Below are 15,112 nucleotides of genomic sequence, written 5' to 3'. Positions count from 1 at the left end.
GTTTGATGACTTCGTGTTAGCATTAAGGAGGTTTTCAGCTAGAAGAGGACGGCCCACCATTATATATTCTGACAATGCTAGGACCTTTGTGGGAGCTTATAGACTACTGCAGAAAGAGATATGTCATTCTATGATTACGTGGAAGTTTAATTCTCCTTTAAGCCCATGGTGGAGAAGATGGTGGGAAAGATTGATTCGCTCAGTTAAATCTTAATAATAATAATAATAATAATAATAATAATAATAATAATAATAATAATAATAATAATAATAATAATAATAATAATAATAATAATAATAAGGCTGAAAACTTATATAGCGCTATAACTCCGAGACACCAGACTCTAAGCGCTTAAATTACAAATGACTATGGCTGAAACATACTCATACACACATACACACACGTACACACACACACACACACAACACACACAATACAAACCAGACCTATGTTGCTAATGCACCAACACACAAAACTATTTGTAACTTTGAACGTTTATAGTCTGGGTAATACAGTTTAATGAGAATTATTCATAAACATGGATGGCAAAAAAAAAAAAAAAAACAAAAAAAAAAAACCAATAACAAAGACATGAGTGACGTCAACTTCGTTCTATTTATGAGTTAACGAAGGCTTGGATCTGATAACGGAGACGAATAAGAGGAAGGTTTCCAATCACGATGTTCGTTCTTTTTCTCTGTCAACCAATCGGACACGGAATGGTTGGGGGACGCAGGTCACGCCAAATAGTGGTTCAAGAGGTGGCAAGTTGTCTGGGTCCTCTGGGAGAATGTGGAATCGTTGGATGATACAGGTGATGAAGAGGAACAACTCCATTTTGGCCAGTGCTTCGCCCATGCAGTAGCGACGACCTGAAATTAAGATTTATGAACACGGTATATTCGGACAGACGGGTATACGAACGAGGAAGTGTTGGAGAAGGTGAGAAAGGGAAGAATATTGATCGATACCATCAGAAAGAGGCAGTTACGGTTTCTGGGACATGTGTGGAGAAGAGACGGAATAGAAAAGTTGGTAACATCTGGGATGATCGAAGAAAAGAGAGGTAGAGGAAGACAAAGAATGGCTTATCTAAATAACCTAAGAATGGCCAAATGTGACTTCAAAAGCAACAAGATTTCATGCGCACCGCAGAGGATCGTGATTAGTGGAGACAGCTGACCGGCAACGTGCTCAAGAGCACAAGCCACGATGGATGATGATAGGGTGCAGAACTGCCTACTTGAAACCTAAAACATTCGTAGTTTCCAAGGGGAAAAAATGAAAAGTCATTATAGAAAGTATGCGCATGGCCAAGATACTCATAACATTGCCATCCGGAAGTATAACGGACCAATACACAAAACTCTGTGTAACCATGAACTTTTATTGGTACATACAGTTTAGTGATAATTACTCATAAACGTGGATGGCAAAAAGAATAACAAAGACCTAAGTGACGTCATCTTTGTTCTATCTATTAGATTAAGACGCATGCCATACCACAAGACCGCATAGCTGTACAAAGATATTGCTTCTTGAGAATGTCAAAATGACAAAACAAATTGGTTGAAGGTTGACAAAATATTTTCTTTTCATTTTAGCCGGAATTTGTATTGATTTAAAATAACCATGAATACGATGACCCTCAACCTAACTAAAATGGTTGAATTGACGTTTTCCTATTTGCAGGTCTGGTAACTCGAATATTTATGGGCTTTTGATGTAAAGGAAATATACTCTCTTAACAGCTCAGAATATTATCCATTACATAGTAGTAGGCATCCTTCCGTCTCGAGAGACGATGGTTTGCGCCCTGTATGACTTTAGTCTCATCAGTCTTGTTGAGAGCAACGACGGGTGTGACTCAGCAGACCAATCCTTGCATGGCAGTCTCTACCGCAGTTGTTGCACACATAGTTTGACTGTGCGTTTGGTATTTGGATCTGCTGCCTCTCTTTCCTCCTTGCTCTCCTCTCCTTAAACTTCGTCTTCTCCTCTCCTCACCTCTCTTCACTCCCTCCATCACCGCATATCTCCAGCCGCTGCGGTCGTCAGCAAGCGACTCCCAGGTGTTTGAGTCGATGCCTGTCAATTTCATGTCTCGTTTGCAGACATCATAGAAGCGCAGAGCTGGACGGCCAGTTGGTCGCCGTCCAGAAGCTAGTTCACCGTACATGATGTCTTTGGGTATGCGTCCATTGTCCATCCTGTGTACGTGACCAAGCCATCGCAAACGTCGCTGGCAGAGCATGAGATGCATACTGAGGGAGTTAGCTCTTTCTAGCACTGCATTGTTAGTGAGTCTGTCCTGCCACCTGATGCCGAGAATTCGTCGTAGACAGCGAATGTGGAAGTTTTCCAGGCGGTTCTCCTGTCTGGCATATGTTGTTAAAACAAGCTCATAATTGCCTTCGATTATCAGGCCTGCTGATAAGCATACGTTGAGTTGAATCCACGACCTCAAAGAAGTAACAAAATGGACATAAATATGTTTTATATATCTGAAACAGAAATGATGTAAACAACTTACCGAAAGAAGTAAATAACAAATGGAATTTACTTAACGAAGACACATAAAAGCAGAAAAACGGTGGAGGCTGCCTTAAACCTGGGATCGTGAATATGCTGACGAAAGAGTGATATTGGAGAGGCAATACAGGTATTGTTTCTATCCGAAGCCTCTCCATTATCACTCTTTCGTTGGTATTTAAACCAAGACACATTCTGTGGACGTTTCGGGTTTCTCCTTTGTCAACAAAACACGATGACTGAAACACTAAATTGCGGCTATGTGGTCTTGTGGTATGACACTCGCTTTCTGGGTTCGAGCCTCGCTCGACGCCTAGTTGAGTATTTGGAAACAGCTCTTTACTCACATTATCTCACCGTTCCCAGGTGTAAAATAAGTACCTGGCCGTTAACAGCGTTGTCGCTGTCACCAAAAAATGTAATTTCGCCTAACAGGCGTCATGTCTCGCTCTACTTGTTACTTGCTGCTGTTGGTCAGGGACCCTTTGTAAAGCGCTTTGAGCACCTTTAGTGGATATTGCACTATATAAAAGCTTAAGTTTTTTTAAAAAATGACGAATGAGAGATGACTTTGAGGATGCATTGCTAAGGCGGGTAACTCACCGATTGAGAATGGAATGAACTGATTTGGTACAATGACGTTATCGTCCTTATCCAAGAAACGTTCGGGTCTGAAGACTAACGGATCTCCCCAAGTCTGCTCGTCCTTGAGGACCGCGTCTAGATTGGCTAAGATGGATGCACCAGCTGGAATGGTGTAGCCACCCACCTCTGTGTTCTTGCTACAAGTGTGAGTGAGGCTGGGGGAAAGTCATAAAGACGATTATAAATAAATAAATTCATACATACATACATACATACATACATACATACATACATACATACATACATACATACATACATACATACATACATACATACATACATACATACATAGAGAGAAAGAGACGGAGAGACAGTGTGTGTGTGTGTGTGTGTGTGTCTGAGTGTGTGTGTTTGAATGGATTGATGTTATTGTTATGCGCCAAAAGCTTTATTGTATAGAGGATTAGGCGCAATATAAATAAATGTCATTATTATTATTATTATTATTATTATTATTATTATTATTATTATTATTATTATTATTATTATTATTATTATTAGTAGTAGTAGTAGTAGTAGTAGTAGTAGTAGTAGTAGTAGGAGGAGGAGTAGTAGTAGTAGTAGTAGTAGTAGTAGTAGTAGTAGTAGAAGTAGTAGTAGTAGTAGTAGTAGTAGTAGTAGTAGTAGTAGAAGTAGTAATATCATTATCTCTCATCCATGTCTTTATTTACAAGCTCATAACAATGTACTGTATCAAATAGACGCCAATCCCGCCCCCCTCCCTTCCCCGACTATTTTTTTCTGAATTTTTTATCAACCCCCCCCCCCCCCCCGAATATTATTCTCATCCCCACCCCTTCTTTTAAATTTAAGCTCAGACTTTTATAATCAAATAATTTTGGAGAAATAAACTCTCTAGGCAGCATGCCGATGTTATTTTACTAGCAGTATCTATATTTTAATTGAATGAAAACAATTTTATACATCATATCTCGCCTCGTCAAATTAGAAAATGCCCAAAATGCGCACCCCCCCCCCCTTTCCCTTCTATGGATTGGTCAAATTGCCCCCCCCCCCCCCACCTTCTTTAGCCAAATTGCGCAGCTCCCCCCCCCCCCCTTTTTTTTTTATTCTGACCCCCTCCCCCCCCCCCTCTCCCGCTAGTGGCACAAACCCGAGAGGGCCGATGCTTCCACGTCTTTGAACCTCCATGATGAAGGCGCTGCTATAGCGCAATTTGGATTTGTCTGACATGCTGGGTAGTCTCTCTGTTCCAACGAATTCCACAATCTCTTGATAAACCTAGAGAATTAGAGATAGGAATTTCGATAAGTAGATAGGTAGGTGCGACCTATTCAAACTATTGAGTGAATGCGTTTGTTACGTGATTCAGTCCTTTGATTAGTGAATGGGAGCGATCTATATTCATGTTTTCGTCCAACCAAGTCATCAATCACATGATTTGTTGCTGTCCATAGATTGGATATTTCTTCAGGAATGTAAACACGCTGCTTTGTTTATGAAAGTTGTAAGCATCCCCATGTTTCAAGCTGAACAAAATGACCAAACCCGATGTTAGATATTTCAAAAACTGTGAACACTATTCATTATGTGGGTCATTTTGAGCACATATTCCAATGTGATCAATGATCTCGAGCACATAGAAATGTAATATAGATCATGCCCATTAAGTAATAGGTACAAGAATTCAAACATACGGGTCTAGTATAAAAGTACATGTATACTTTTGTTATCTTTTTAAAAGGCCAAATATAGGACTTAGCTCAGTACTTATTTTCATACACACACATATATATATACACATACACACACACACACAATGAGAACACACTACAACACTACATGCATAACAACACTAATCACCGCCCAATCAATAACATACACACCGGAAGAAAGAATAAGGACGAAAATAAGCAGCATCGAACTCAATTGAAAATCCGTACACTACGGATCTATTTCTGTCTGACGATATGGAAACATATTGAAACGATTGTCTCGACAGAAAAATGTGAGTGTCCTTACTCATTTTATATACTCCAACCAATGTTATCGAGCACTCTCGTACCTAAAAATACCCACCAACACACACACACACATATTTATATATATATATATATACACACACATATATATATATATATATATATATATATATATATATATATATATATATATATATACATACATACATATAGGGTAGTATATAATATGTCATATTCATGTCTATGTCCTCTTTTCAGCACAAGGAGGGGGAAAACAAATGTGGAAAGGGAGATTAACACGATATATTTTGTGTGATCCTAAAAAAATTAATAAAAAGTGAGTATAACACTTTTATTACAATTGAAAACGAAAAAGTCCATTTTACTGACAGAGCTAGAAAAATGGGTGTTTACTTTGACTCTACCCTTTCCATGCATTGCCATATCGATATTTTATGCAAGACTTTTTATGTCGAGCTCAGAAGAATTTCACAATTGGCTAATTTTTTAGATCAAAAATCTATTCAAACCCTCATTTCTTCCTTGATGTTTTCTAGACTTGATTACTGTAACATGCTCATGTATTCTATTCCAAATAATGTCCTCGACAAACTGCAGCGCATTCAAAATTAGTTTTGAAAAGGTAAAAAAGTGATCATGTCACACCTTTCTTTTGGACTTTACATTGGCTCCCTTTTAGATTTAGGATTACATATAAATTTGCTGTAATGTGCTATCATCATATTACTGAAACTTCTCCAGCCTATAATATCAGATTTGATAAATGTTTACACTCCCTCACGCTCTCTAAGAACCAACTCTCAATCACGATTATGCGTTCCTAAAAAAGGATCTAAGACCTTTGCCGATCGTGCATTTATTCATGCTGTTCCCGCTGTTTGGAATTCTTTACCATTCAGTGTTAGGAGCGGGATTGTGGATTCCCAGTCATCTTTTAAGAAGAAATTAAAATCTCATCTTATGAGAAGCTCACTAGATTAAATAAAACACCCTTTTAATAAGATGTATATTTGTTACATCAAAATTCTCATGACATAATATTATACTCTCTCTTCATCCGACATTATTGTTAAATGTCCTGATATGATTTTATTCAATAAATCATGTTAACAGATATTTTTCGTCTCTGTATGCATATGCACGTTTTGGTGAATGTGTGTGTCTTTGTGAGTGTGTGTGTGTGTGTGTGTGTGTACGCGCGCGCGTTTGTATAAATGGATGTGAGTACAAAAATGTTTTTAATGATGGTTTACAATTTTGTGTGCCTAGAGCTGTTTTGTCAACGGAATTGGGCGCTATACAAATAAACTTTATTATTATTATTATTATTATTATTATTATTATTATTATTATTATTATTATTATTATTATTATTATTATTATTATTATTATTATTATATGAATGGGAATATGAAACATCACGAGTTGTCGTCCCGTGCTCACGATGGGAAATTAATATTGTTTCATAACATTAACTTAATTTTCATTTTTAGTCACCTTTTCCTGTGCTTTGGGGTGATGGATGGCAAACATCAAGGCCCATTGGATAGTTGTACTGGTCGTCTCACTCCCAGCAATGAAAAGGTTTGACATTACACGAATCAGGTTTTTCTCTGGAAATAATTCCAATGTAACAATGCATTATGACGACGACAATGAAGGCAAGACCGATGATGGTGATGATGATGATGATGAGGAGGATCATAATGATTATAAATTATCATTGTCATCATCATCATCATCATCATCATCATCATCATCATCATCATCATCATCATCAACTTCATCACCATCATCATCATCATCATCATCATCATCATCATCATCATCATCATCATCATCATCATCATCATCATCATCATCGTCATCATCGTCATCATCATCACCACCACCACCATCATCATCATCATCATCATCATCGTCATCATCATCACCATCGTCATCATCATCACCATCGTCATCATCATCATCATCGTCATCATCGTCATCATCATCACCACAACCATCATCATCATCATCATCATCATCATCATCATCGTCATCACCATCATCATCATCATCATCATCATCATCATCATCATCATCATCATCATCATCATCATCATCATCATCACATCATCATCATCACACACCACCACCACCATCATCATCATCATCATCATCATCATCATCATCATCATCATCATCATCATCATCATCATCATCATCATCTCACCACCACCACCACCATCATCATCATCATCATCATCATCATCATCATCACATCATCATCTCATCATCATCATCATCATCATCCATCATCATCACATCACCACCACCACCATCATCATCATCATCATCACCACCACCCCAACTCCCAGAATGCACCAATTCCATCACCAATCCCCATCCCTATCGACATCATTTCCTGCAATATCCGAACACCAACCAAGGTGAAAAAGAAACACATCTAATTAAAATTTTGACCAGAAAACTCATCCTTCAAATATCAATCGATTAAAATCATCCTCATCTTGACAAAAAACTATCAAAAATGGAGCTTCGTAAGGACGAGTATTCTGACCAAAATTTTTATTGGTAGTTTTTTTCGTTCAGAGCACGTCCGTGTTATTAATTAGGTTTTGTGTTATACAGCTTCAGTAATTAATTAATTAATATTATGTGATTTTACTAATGGTGACATGAGCTTTGTGCAAAACAAAGATGCGCAATATAAATGTAATAATATTCCTGTAATATCCCATATATTATGGACCAGCTTGGCTCAGCGGTAAGGTCTTTGCTTGGTGCCCAAAAGGTACCGAGTTCGACTACCCGCCTCATTTCGTGACCTTGAGCAAGTCACCTCGCCTTAGCTCACTTTGCGTCGCTGCACTACGTCTGAGGCCTGGGCTATTCCACTCTTCCCTTGGAATAGACCCTAAAGACAAATTTCCCCTTGGGGATGAATAAAGGGAATTTATTTATGTATTTATTCATTATTTATGATTCAGTATCACGTTTGCCAAACAGAATGAGTATTTTTACCATCCAGGGAAGTTTGCTCGCCCAGTTCTCTTTTCTTGTTTGACTCATCAAAATAAGATCTAATGAAATTATTCACGGTGTTGTTTTCTTTGGCTTTCTCAATGAACTTGACACTGTGGAAAGAAATGATATGAGATGATGATGATGATGATGATGATGATGATGATGATGATGATGATGATGATGATGATAATGATGGTGGTCATGATGATGATGATGGTTATGATGATGGTTATGATGATGATGATGATGATGATGATGATGATGATGATGATGATGATGATGATGATGATGATGATGATGATGATGATGATGATGATGATGATGATGATGATGATGATGATGATGATGGTGATGATGATGATGATGATGATGGTGATGATGATGGTGATGATGATGGTTATGATGAGGATGATGATGATGATGATGATGATGATGATGATGATGATGATGATGATGATGATGATGATGATGATGATGATGATGTTGATGTTGATGACGATGATGATGATGATGATGATGATGATGATGATGATGATGATGATGATGATGATGATGATGATGACTACGACAATGATGTGTCGAATAGGATGATGGTAAGAAGAGGAGAAGAGAAAAGGCTGAAAAATCTCTGAATCCATCAAAAAGGTACAGCAAACAATACCATGGGTATTGCTTTACGCCTCGCAATGTGTGAAAGGCCAAGGAAAGGAGAGAGAGAGAGCGCACACACATACACACACACACACACCCATACACACACGCAGGCCCAGTTCTTTCATATCGTCCTTTACTTTATCCAACCATCTAGTTATGGCCAATTCTAGTTATTTAATAATAAATATATTGTTGTTGTTCAAACCAGAAAGTGTTGCGGATGTATAGCTGGTTACTAAGAAGTCTTTTGACTTTGAAGAAATCTCCAGGCAGATGCCGCAGCATTGGGAAGGTGGTGGCTAGGCTGGTGCTTCCTACAAAGGCAATCTAGAGAGGAAGATAACCCGCAAACAAACATTGAGAGCTTTGAACATGATAAGGTTCGACCGTGGCCTTCGTAAAGTTATGGTCTGATACTTACCAAAAATGACGTCAAAATGACAGTCTTTTTCCATAAAAGAAAACAAATCGTGAGTTGCATTCAATACTTCAACCATTGAAATGACTTGTTTCCAGGAGCTCTCTTACGGCAACTCACTCGGCCGTGCAAAAACCAAATAATGACGTCAAGCTGCCAGTCCTTTTGGATTTCAGTATCAGGCTATAACTTAACGATGGCTACGGTTCGACAGTCATGACGTCACTTCCCTCGTAATGACGCACAGTAACCCATTGACTGGTTCTAAACTATTGGAACAATGGCGGACGCACTTATGAAATACTTCTCCGACGAGAATAAACGTGTATCCAGAGGAGAAAAACCATTATAGATCTGATTATTTTTTTAACTTTTATACGTTCTGATCACATGACATTTGAAAAAGTTCTAGCCAGCATGAAGAATAAAAAGAACCGGTTTTCTTTCTTCAAAACCAAGTTGCTGGTTGCTGGGCGGACGTGACATCAGACTATTGAACCCTATTTGGACTATTTTCATGACGACCATGATAAGTCGTGCGGCTACATGGTCTTATAGTGTGACATTCGACTTTTTGAGCTTTTAAAGCTTTGTGCTTTTATATTGCGCAATATCTACTAGACGTGCACAAAGCGCTTTACAAAGGGTCCCTGACCAACAGCAACACGTAACATGTAGCCTGTGAGGCAATATTACAATTTTTTTTTCAAAAGAGACAACGCTGTTGACGGCCCGGTACTCATTTTACACCAGAGGACGGTGAGAAAATAAGCTTTTTCCAAGGACTCAACTATACACCGAGGGAGGCTCGAACCAAGACCTTCCAATCCGAAAGCGAGTGTCATACCACAAGACCACAGGGCCTTCCGATCGGAAGGTCCTGGGTTGAAGTCCCTCTTTGAGCGACGCATTGTCGATTGCTTGGAAAAGGCTTTTTAATCATTCTCGTACTGAGGTGTAAAATAATTCCTCGGATTCCAACATTTCTGTCGGAAAAAAAATTGAGATTGTAATATCGCCTAAGAGGCGTCATGTCTTGTCCTACATGCTAACTATTACTGTTGGTTTGGGACCCCTTGTAAGGCGGCTATCTGGTCTTGTAGTATGACATTCGCTTTCGGATCGGAAGGTCCAAGGTTCGAGCCTTGGAAGAGGCTCTTTACTCACATTCGACAGAGAGAGAGAGAGAGAGAGAGAGAGAGAGAGAGAGAGAGAGAGAGAGAGAGAGAGAGAGAGAGAGAGAGAGAGTCCCATTGCCAATGAGAATGGACCAAGCATTTAGAAATCACATTATTGTTCCGTTTTGTTCAGTAATGAATAAAATAAATTTATTTTATAAAATTTTTAATCTTTTAATGAGTCCACATAATTTTTAATCGACACGACACAGCAACTGCTGCTCTCATGTGGTGAATGCTGATCCATCGCTTCATATATTTTCCATTTCAATAGGGCTTCCGTCGTATATGATGTAAGGGAGATAGGGGTGGGGGGGGGGGGGGGGGGGGGGGGGGGGGTTAGATATTGTTTTCAAAAAGGTTGCGTGAAAAGGATGGGATCGTGCCATACTCTCTCTCTCTCTCTCTCTCTCTCTCTCTCTCTCTCTCTCTCTCTCTCTCTCTCTCTCCCTAATCGCACTCATGCACAGATTTGCAATGATAAATCCATATGTGACATTTTATGTTAATTTAGGACGTATAAAACAGTTTAGTAAAGCCCGCATATACTAAATTATATTTTCAGCAATGAACAAATGTAATCTATAAAGTAAATAAACACAGCTGTTCTCGTTACTAGTATTACTACTAATACTATTACTACTACTACTACTGCTACTACTACTACTACTATTACTACTACTACTACTGCTACTACTACTACTACTACTACTACTACTACTACTACTACTACTACTACTGCTACTACTACGACTACAACAACAACAACAACAACTACTACTACTACTACTACTACTACTACTACTACTACTACTACTACTACTACTACTACAACTACTACTACTACTACTTTTACTTCTACTACTAATACTACTACTACTACTACTAATACTATTACTACTTCTTCTACTATTACTACTACTTCTATTACTACTACTACTACTACTACTACTACTACTACTACTACTACTACTACTACTACTACTACTACTACTACTACTACTATGACTACTATGCTACAAACCGCTACTACTGCTACTATTATTATAACTACTACTACTAAAATTACTACTACCACTACTACTACTACTACTACTACTACTACTACTACTACTACTACTACTACTACTACTACTACTACTACTACTACTACAATAGATATGTAACGTCTTTCCTACCTGCTCTCCGAGAAGCTTCAGAAGCTCCACGAAGTATGGATCGTCCAGTTCAAATCTTGTACCGACCAGGATGGAAACGATCACATTGGCGACAGCAGCGTTGGTGAGCAAGCGGACATCTTTGGGCTCACCCTTGAAATTGGATAATGTGTCCAGATAGACCTCTATCTGTGGGAGACAAAGATCTGAACAAGCGTGTATGAAAGGTGCCAGACAAAGCAAGAAAGAAAATATACAAATATATTTAAAAAAACATCAAAGAAACAATCAGTCGACCTCGACTGTGGATCGAACCTCAGACCTTCTGATTACCGGTGCTACCATTACATCACAGAGCCTCCCGAAAGTTGGGACAATTTTAATATACCTATATTCTCCACAATTTGCGGTTCTGCACTGCGGCTGACGCCTGGTTTATTCCTGTCTTCCTTTGGAATAGATACTGGAGAAAAATTTCCCCTAAGGGATGAATAAAGGGAATTTTACATTTATTTTTAAAAATATATTTTTAAGAAGGACGAAGGTAGAATTATAAACTATTGTATAACACATTTAAAGGATAATTCCTATATTAATCCTTTAGTAAGATAAGATGCAATAATAACAACAATAAAATAAAATTGAGCTTTTATATAGCGCACTATCCACTAAACGTCCTCAAAGCGCTTTACAAGGGGTCCCTGTCCAACAGCAACATTTAACATTTAGGACAAGACATGACTCCTGTAAGGTGATATTATATTGTTTTGGACAGAGGCAACGCTGTTACCGGTCAGGTACTCATTTTACAACTGAGTACGGTGAGAGAATGTGAGTAAAGAGCCTTTTCCAAGGACTCAACTATGCACCGAGCGAGCGAGGCTCGAACCAAGGACCTTCCGATCCGAAAGGGAGTGACACACCACTAGACCACATAGTCGCACAATAAGGAAAACGCAAATATATCACCTCTTCAGTAATCTTTTCAGCAAGTACATTTTTCCCCATCCCGAAATCTCGGAGTATCTGCATGGAAACATTTCGTTGTTCCTTCCAGTTTGCTCCATTATTTCCGATAATACCTGTAGAAGAAGAAAAAAAAAGATGTTTTAAGGGTGAAAAATTTGACCATTTGTGACAATCAATCTACTATTAGTTTGGAACGATGTCTACTCACTTTCAGGTCTGACAACCCAATTTTTTGGGGCTAAATGGTGTTATGGGAATACTCTCAAACCAACGCAAAATAATAGGGTTCAACAGTCGTGACATCACTTCTCTCGTAATGACGCATAGTAACTTAGTATCTGGTTCTAAACAATGGGAGCAATGGCAGAAGTCATTATTCAGTGGGTATTGCGTTATATAAAAGATCAATAAATATATAATAGTAATAGTTGATACAAATAAAAAGGAGAGATCAAAGTGAAGAATAGACATTATAAGTACACAAAATTGTATAGATAGAACGTATATGACGTCACTCAGGCATTTGTTATTGTTTTTATTTTATTTATTTATCTTTTTTGCCATCCGTGTTTGTAGTAATTCTCACTTAACTGTATTAACCAGACTACAAACGTTCATGGTAACACATAGTTTTGGTCCGTTATACTTTCGGATGACAATGTTGTGAGCTTCTTAGCCAAGTGCACACTATCTTATCACAAAACTATGTGTAACCTTGACCGTTTATAGTCTGATTAATACAGTTTAGTGAGAAATACTCATAAATGCGGATGGCAAAATACAATAACACACACCCGAGTGACGTCAACTTCATTCTATAGTTAGATAGTTCGAAGTTGACGTCACTCAGGTCTTAAATATTGTTTTTTTGATTTCCGCGTTTATGAGTAATTCTCACTAAACTGTATTAACCTGACTATAAACGATCATGGTTACACACAGTTTTGTGTGTTGGTCCGTTATACTTCCGGATGGCAATGTTGTGAACTCCTTAGCCAAGCGCATTCTATCTATACAAACAAAAGCTCAAATTGGATTCAGTAGTCTGATGTCACGCCGCCTGGCAACGGCGGCCATCTTGGTTCTAAACAAAGAAAATCATTACTTTTTATTCTTCAAGCTGGCTAGAACTTTTCATATGTCTTGTGACCAGAATGTGTAAAAGTCAAAACATGATCAAATTTATGGGGTTTTTTTTCCTTTGGATACGCTTTAATGCTCGCCGGAGAAATATTTCATACGGGCGTCTGCCATTGTTCCGATAGTTTAGAGCCAGTGTTGCTAAGTTACCATGCGTCATTAGGAAGGAAGTGACGTTACGACTATTGAATCCATAATGTTTCACAACAAACTCTGTTATGTAGCTCTGTGGTCTTGTGGTATGGCACTCGATTTCGGATCAGAAGTTCATGGGTTCGAGCCTCGCTTGGCGCATAGTTGAGTCCTTGGAAAAGGCTCTTTACTCACATTCTCTTTACCGTATTCAGGTGTAAAATGAGTACCTGAACGTTAACAGCGTTGTCTCTGTCGGAATTATCGCCTAACAGGCGGCCATGTCTACATGTTCCGTGTTGTTGTCGGTCAGGGACCCCTTGTAAAGCGCTTTGAGCAAATTAAGTGGATATTTTGTTATATTAAAGCCAATTAAATATATAATATTTAACAAAAATAAAAGGAGAGATCAAAGTGAAGCATAGAAATTTTAATTACCCAAAATAGCTTTGAACACGCTTAGTGGATATTGCGCTATTAAAAAAAAAAGCTCAGGATCAAAGGCGTTTGAAAACGTGAGAAACGCTGATCTCATTCATCATTCACGTTATTCAAGACATGAAGTTCTTCATCAACTGCATTTTTTAAACAAGCATTTTAATTGATTCAGAATTGTTTGTATTAATATCAACCGCATTCCATGTTCTGATATTACATTACGTTGGACAAATAATGAGTTTCTGTCGAATATTGGTAGAACAATCAAGTTCATAATTGGATTCAATAGTCTGATCTCACGTCCGCCCAGCAACCAGCAGCTTGGTTCTAGACAAAGAAAATCGGTACTTTTTATTCGTCATGCTGGTTAGACATGTTTCGCATGTCATGTGATCAGAATCTATAAATAACATGATCATATTTATAAAGTCGTCCTTCAGAGCCTTGGACCCATGGAGCCGGAATTTATTTCGATTTTTATAGCGTGAAACAGGCAATAGCAATAGCTTGCAATCCTTTGGATAGGACGCTAGTCTATGGCAAAGTACCTTCCGCGAGTTCTAACAGAGTCAGCTTCCCATTCACTGATGGATGGACAGGGAGGTCAGAAAAAATCTCGACTGCACCCGGGATCGATCTTGGTCAACTTTGCGTGTGAAACGAGTGCTCTACTAACTGAGCTATCGGGACCCTCAACTTTACATCGATAGCCCGTGAAAATTAAAGCATACACATTATGACACCCCAGTGAGACCACCTCTCGGGTTACGTATTGAGTGAATGCAGCTTCAGTTCTTTGATTGGTGGACAAAGAATAACGACAAAGATCTTTCCACACGAGAATGGTATCTCCA

General features: G+C 38.4%; 1 protein-coding gene across 7 annotated transcripts in view; it reads right to left on the bottom strand.

Annotated features, from left to right (window-relative positions):
- Window positions 1-479: 479 nt before the first annotated feature.
- The window catches only part of LOC144963193 (cytochrome P450 2D15-like), a 19,826-nt gene continuing 5,193 nt past the window's right edge, over window positions 480-15,112 (bottom strand). For all 7 annotated transcript variants that reach the window (XM_078896929.1, XM_078896926.1, XM_078896932.1 and 4 more), the window contains exons 4-11: window positions 12,549-12,661; window positions 11,601-11,768; window positions 9,032-9,153; window positions 8,170-8,282; window positions 6,640-6,755; window positions 4,293-4,420; window positions 3,137-3,333; window positions 480-873 (exon numbers count right to left, since the gene is read on the bottom strand). In XM_078896929.1, coding sequence (XP_078753055.1) covers window positions 677-873; window positions 3,137-3,333; window positions 4,293-4,420; window positions 6,640-6,755; window positions 8,170-8,282; window positions 9,032-9,153; window positions 11,601-11,768; window positions 12,549-12,661 — 1,154 coding nt within the window. In that variant the 3' untranslated portion in view covers window positions 480-676. The remainder of the gene's footprint in view (window positions 874-3,136; window positions 3,334-4,292; window positions 4,421-6,639; window positions 6,756-8,169; window positions 8,283-9,031; window positions 9,154-11,600; window positions 11,769-12,548; window positions 12,662-15,112) is intronic.

Source organism: Berghia stephanieae, chromosome 1 (assembly GCF_034508935.2).
Source record: "Berghia stephanieae isolate SIO BIC M18660-M18661 chromosome 1, UCSD_Bste_1.3, whole genome shotgun sequence".
In the NCBI taxonomy this organism is placed as follows: domain Eukaryota; kingdom Metazoa; phylum Mollusca; class Gastropoda; order Nudibranchia; family Aeolidiidae; genus Berghia; species Berghia stephanieae.
The sequence above is the reverse complement of the archived record's forward strand: the minus strand, read 5'-3'. Positions and strand labels throughout refer to the sequence as shown.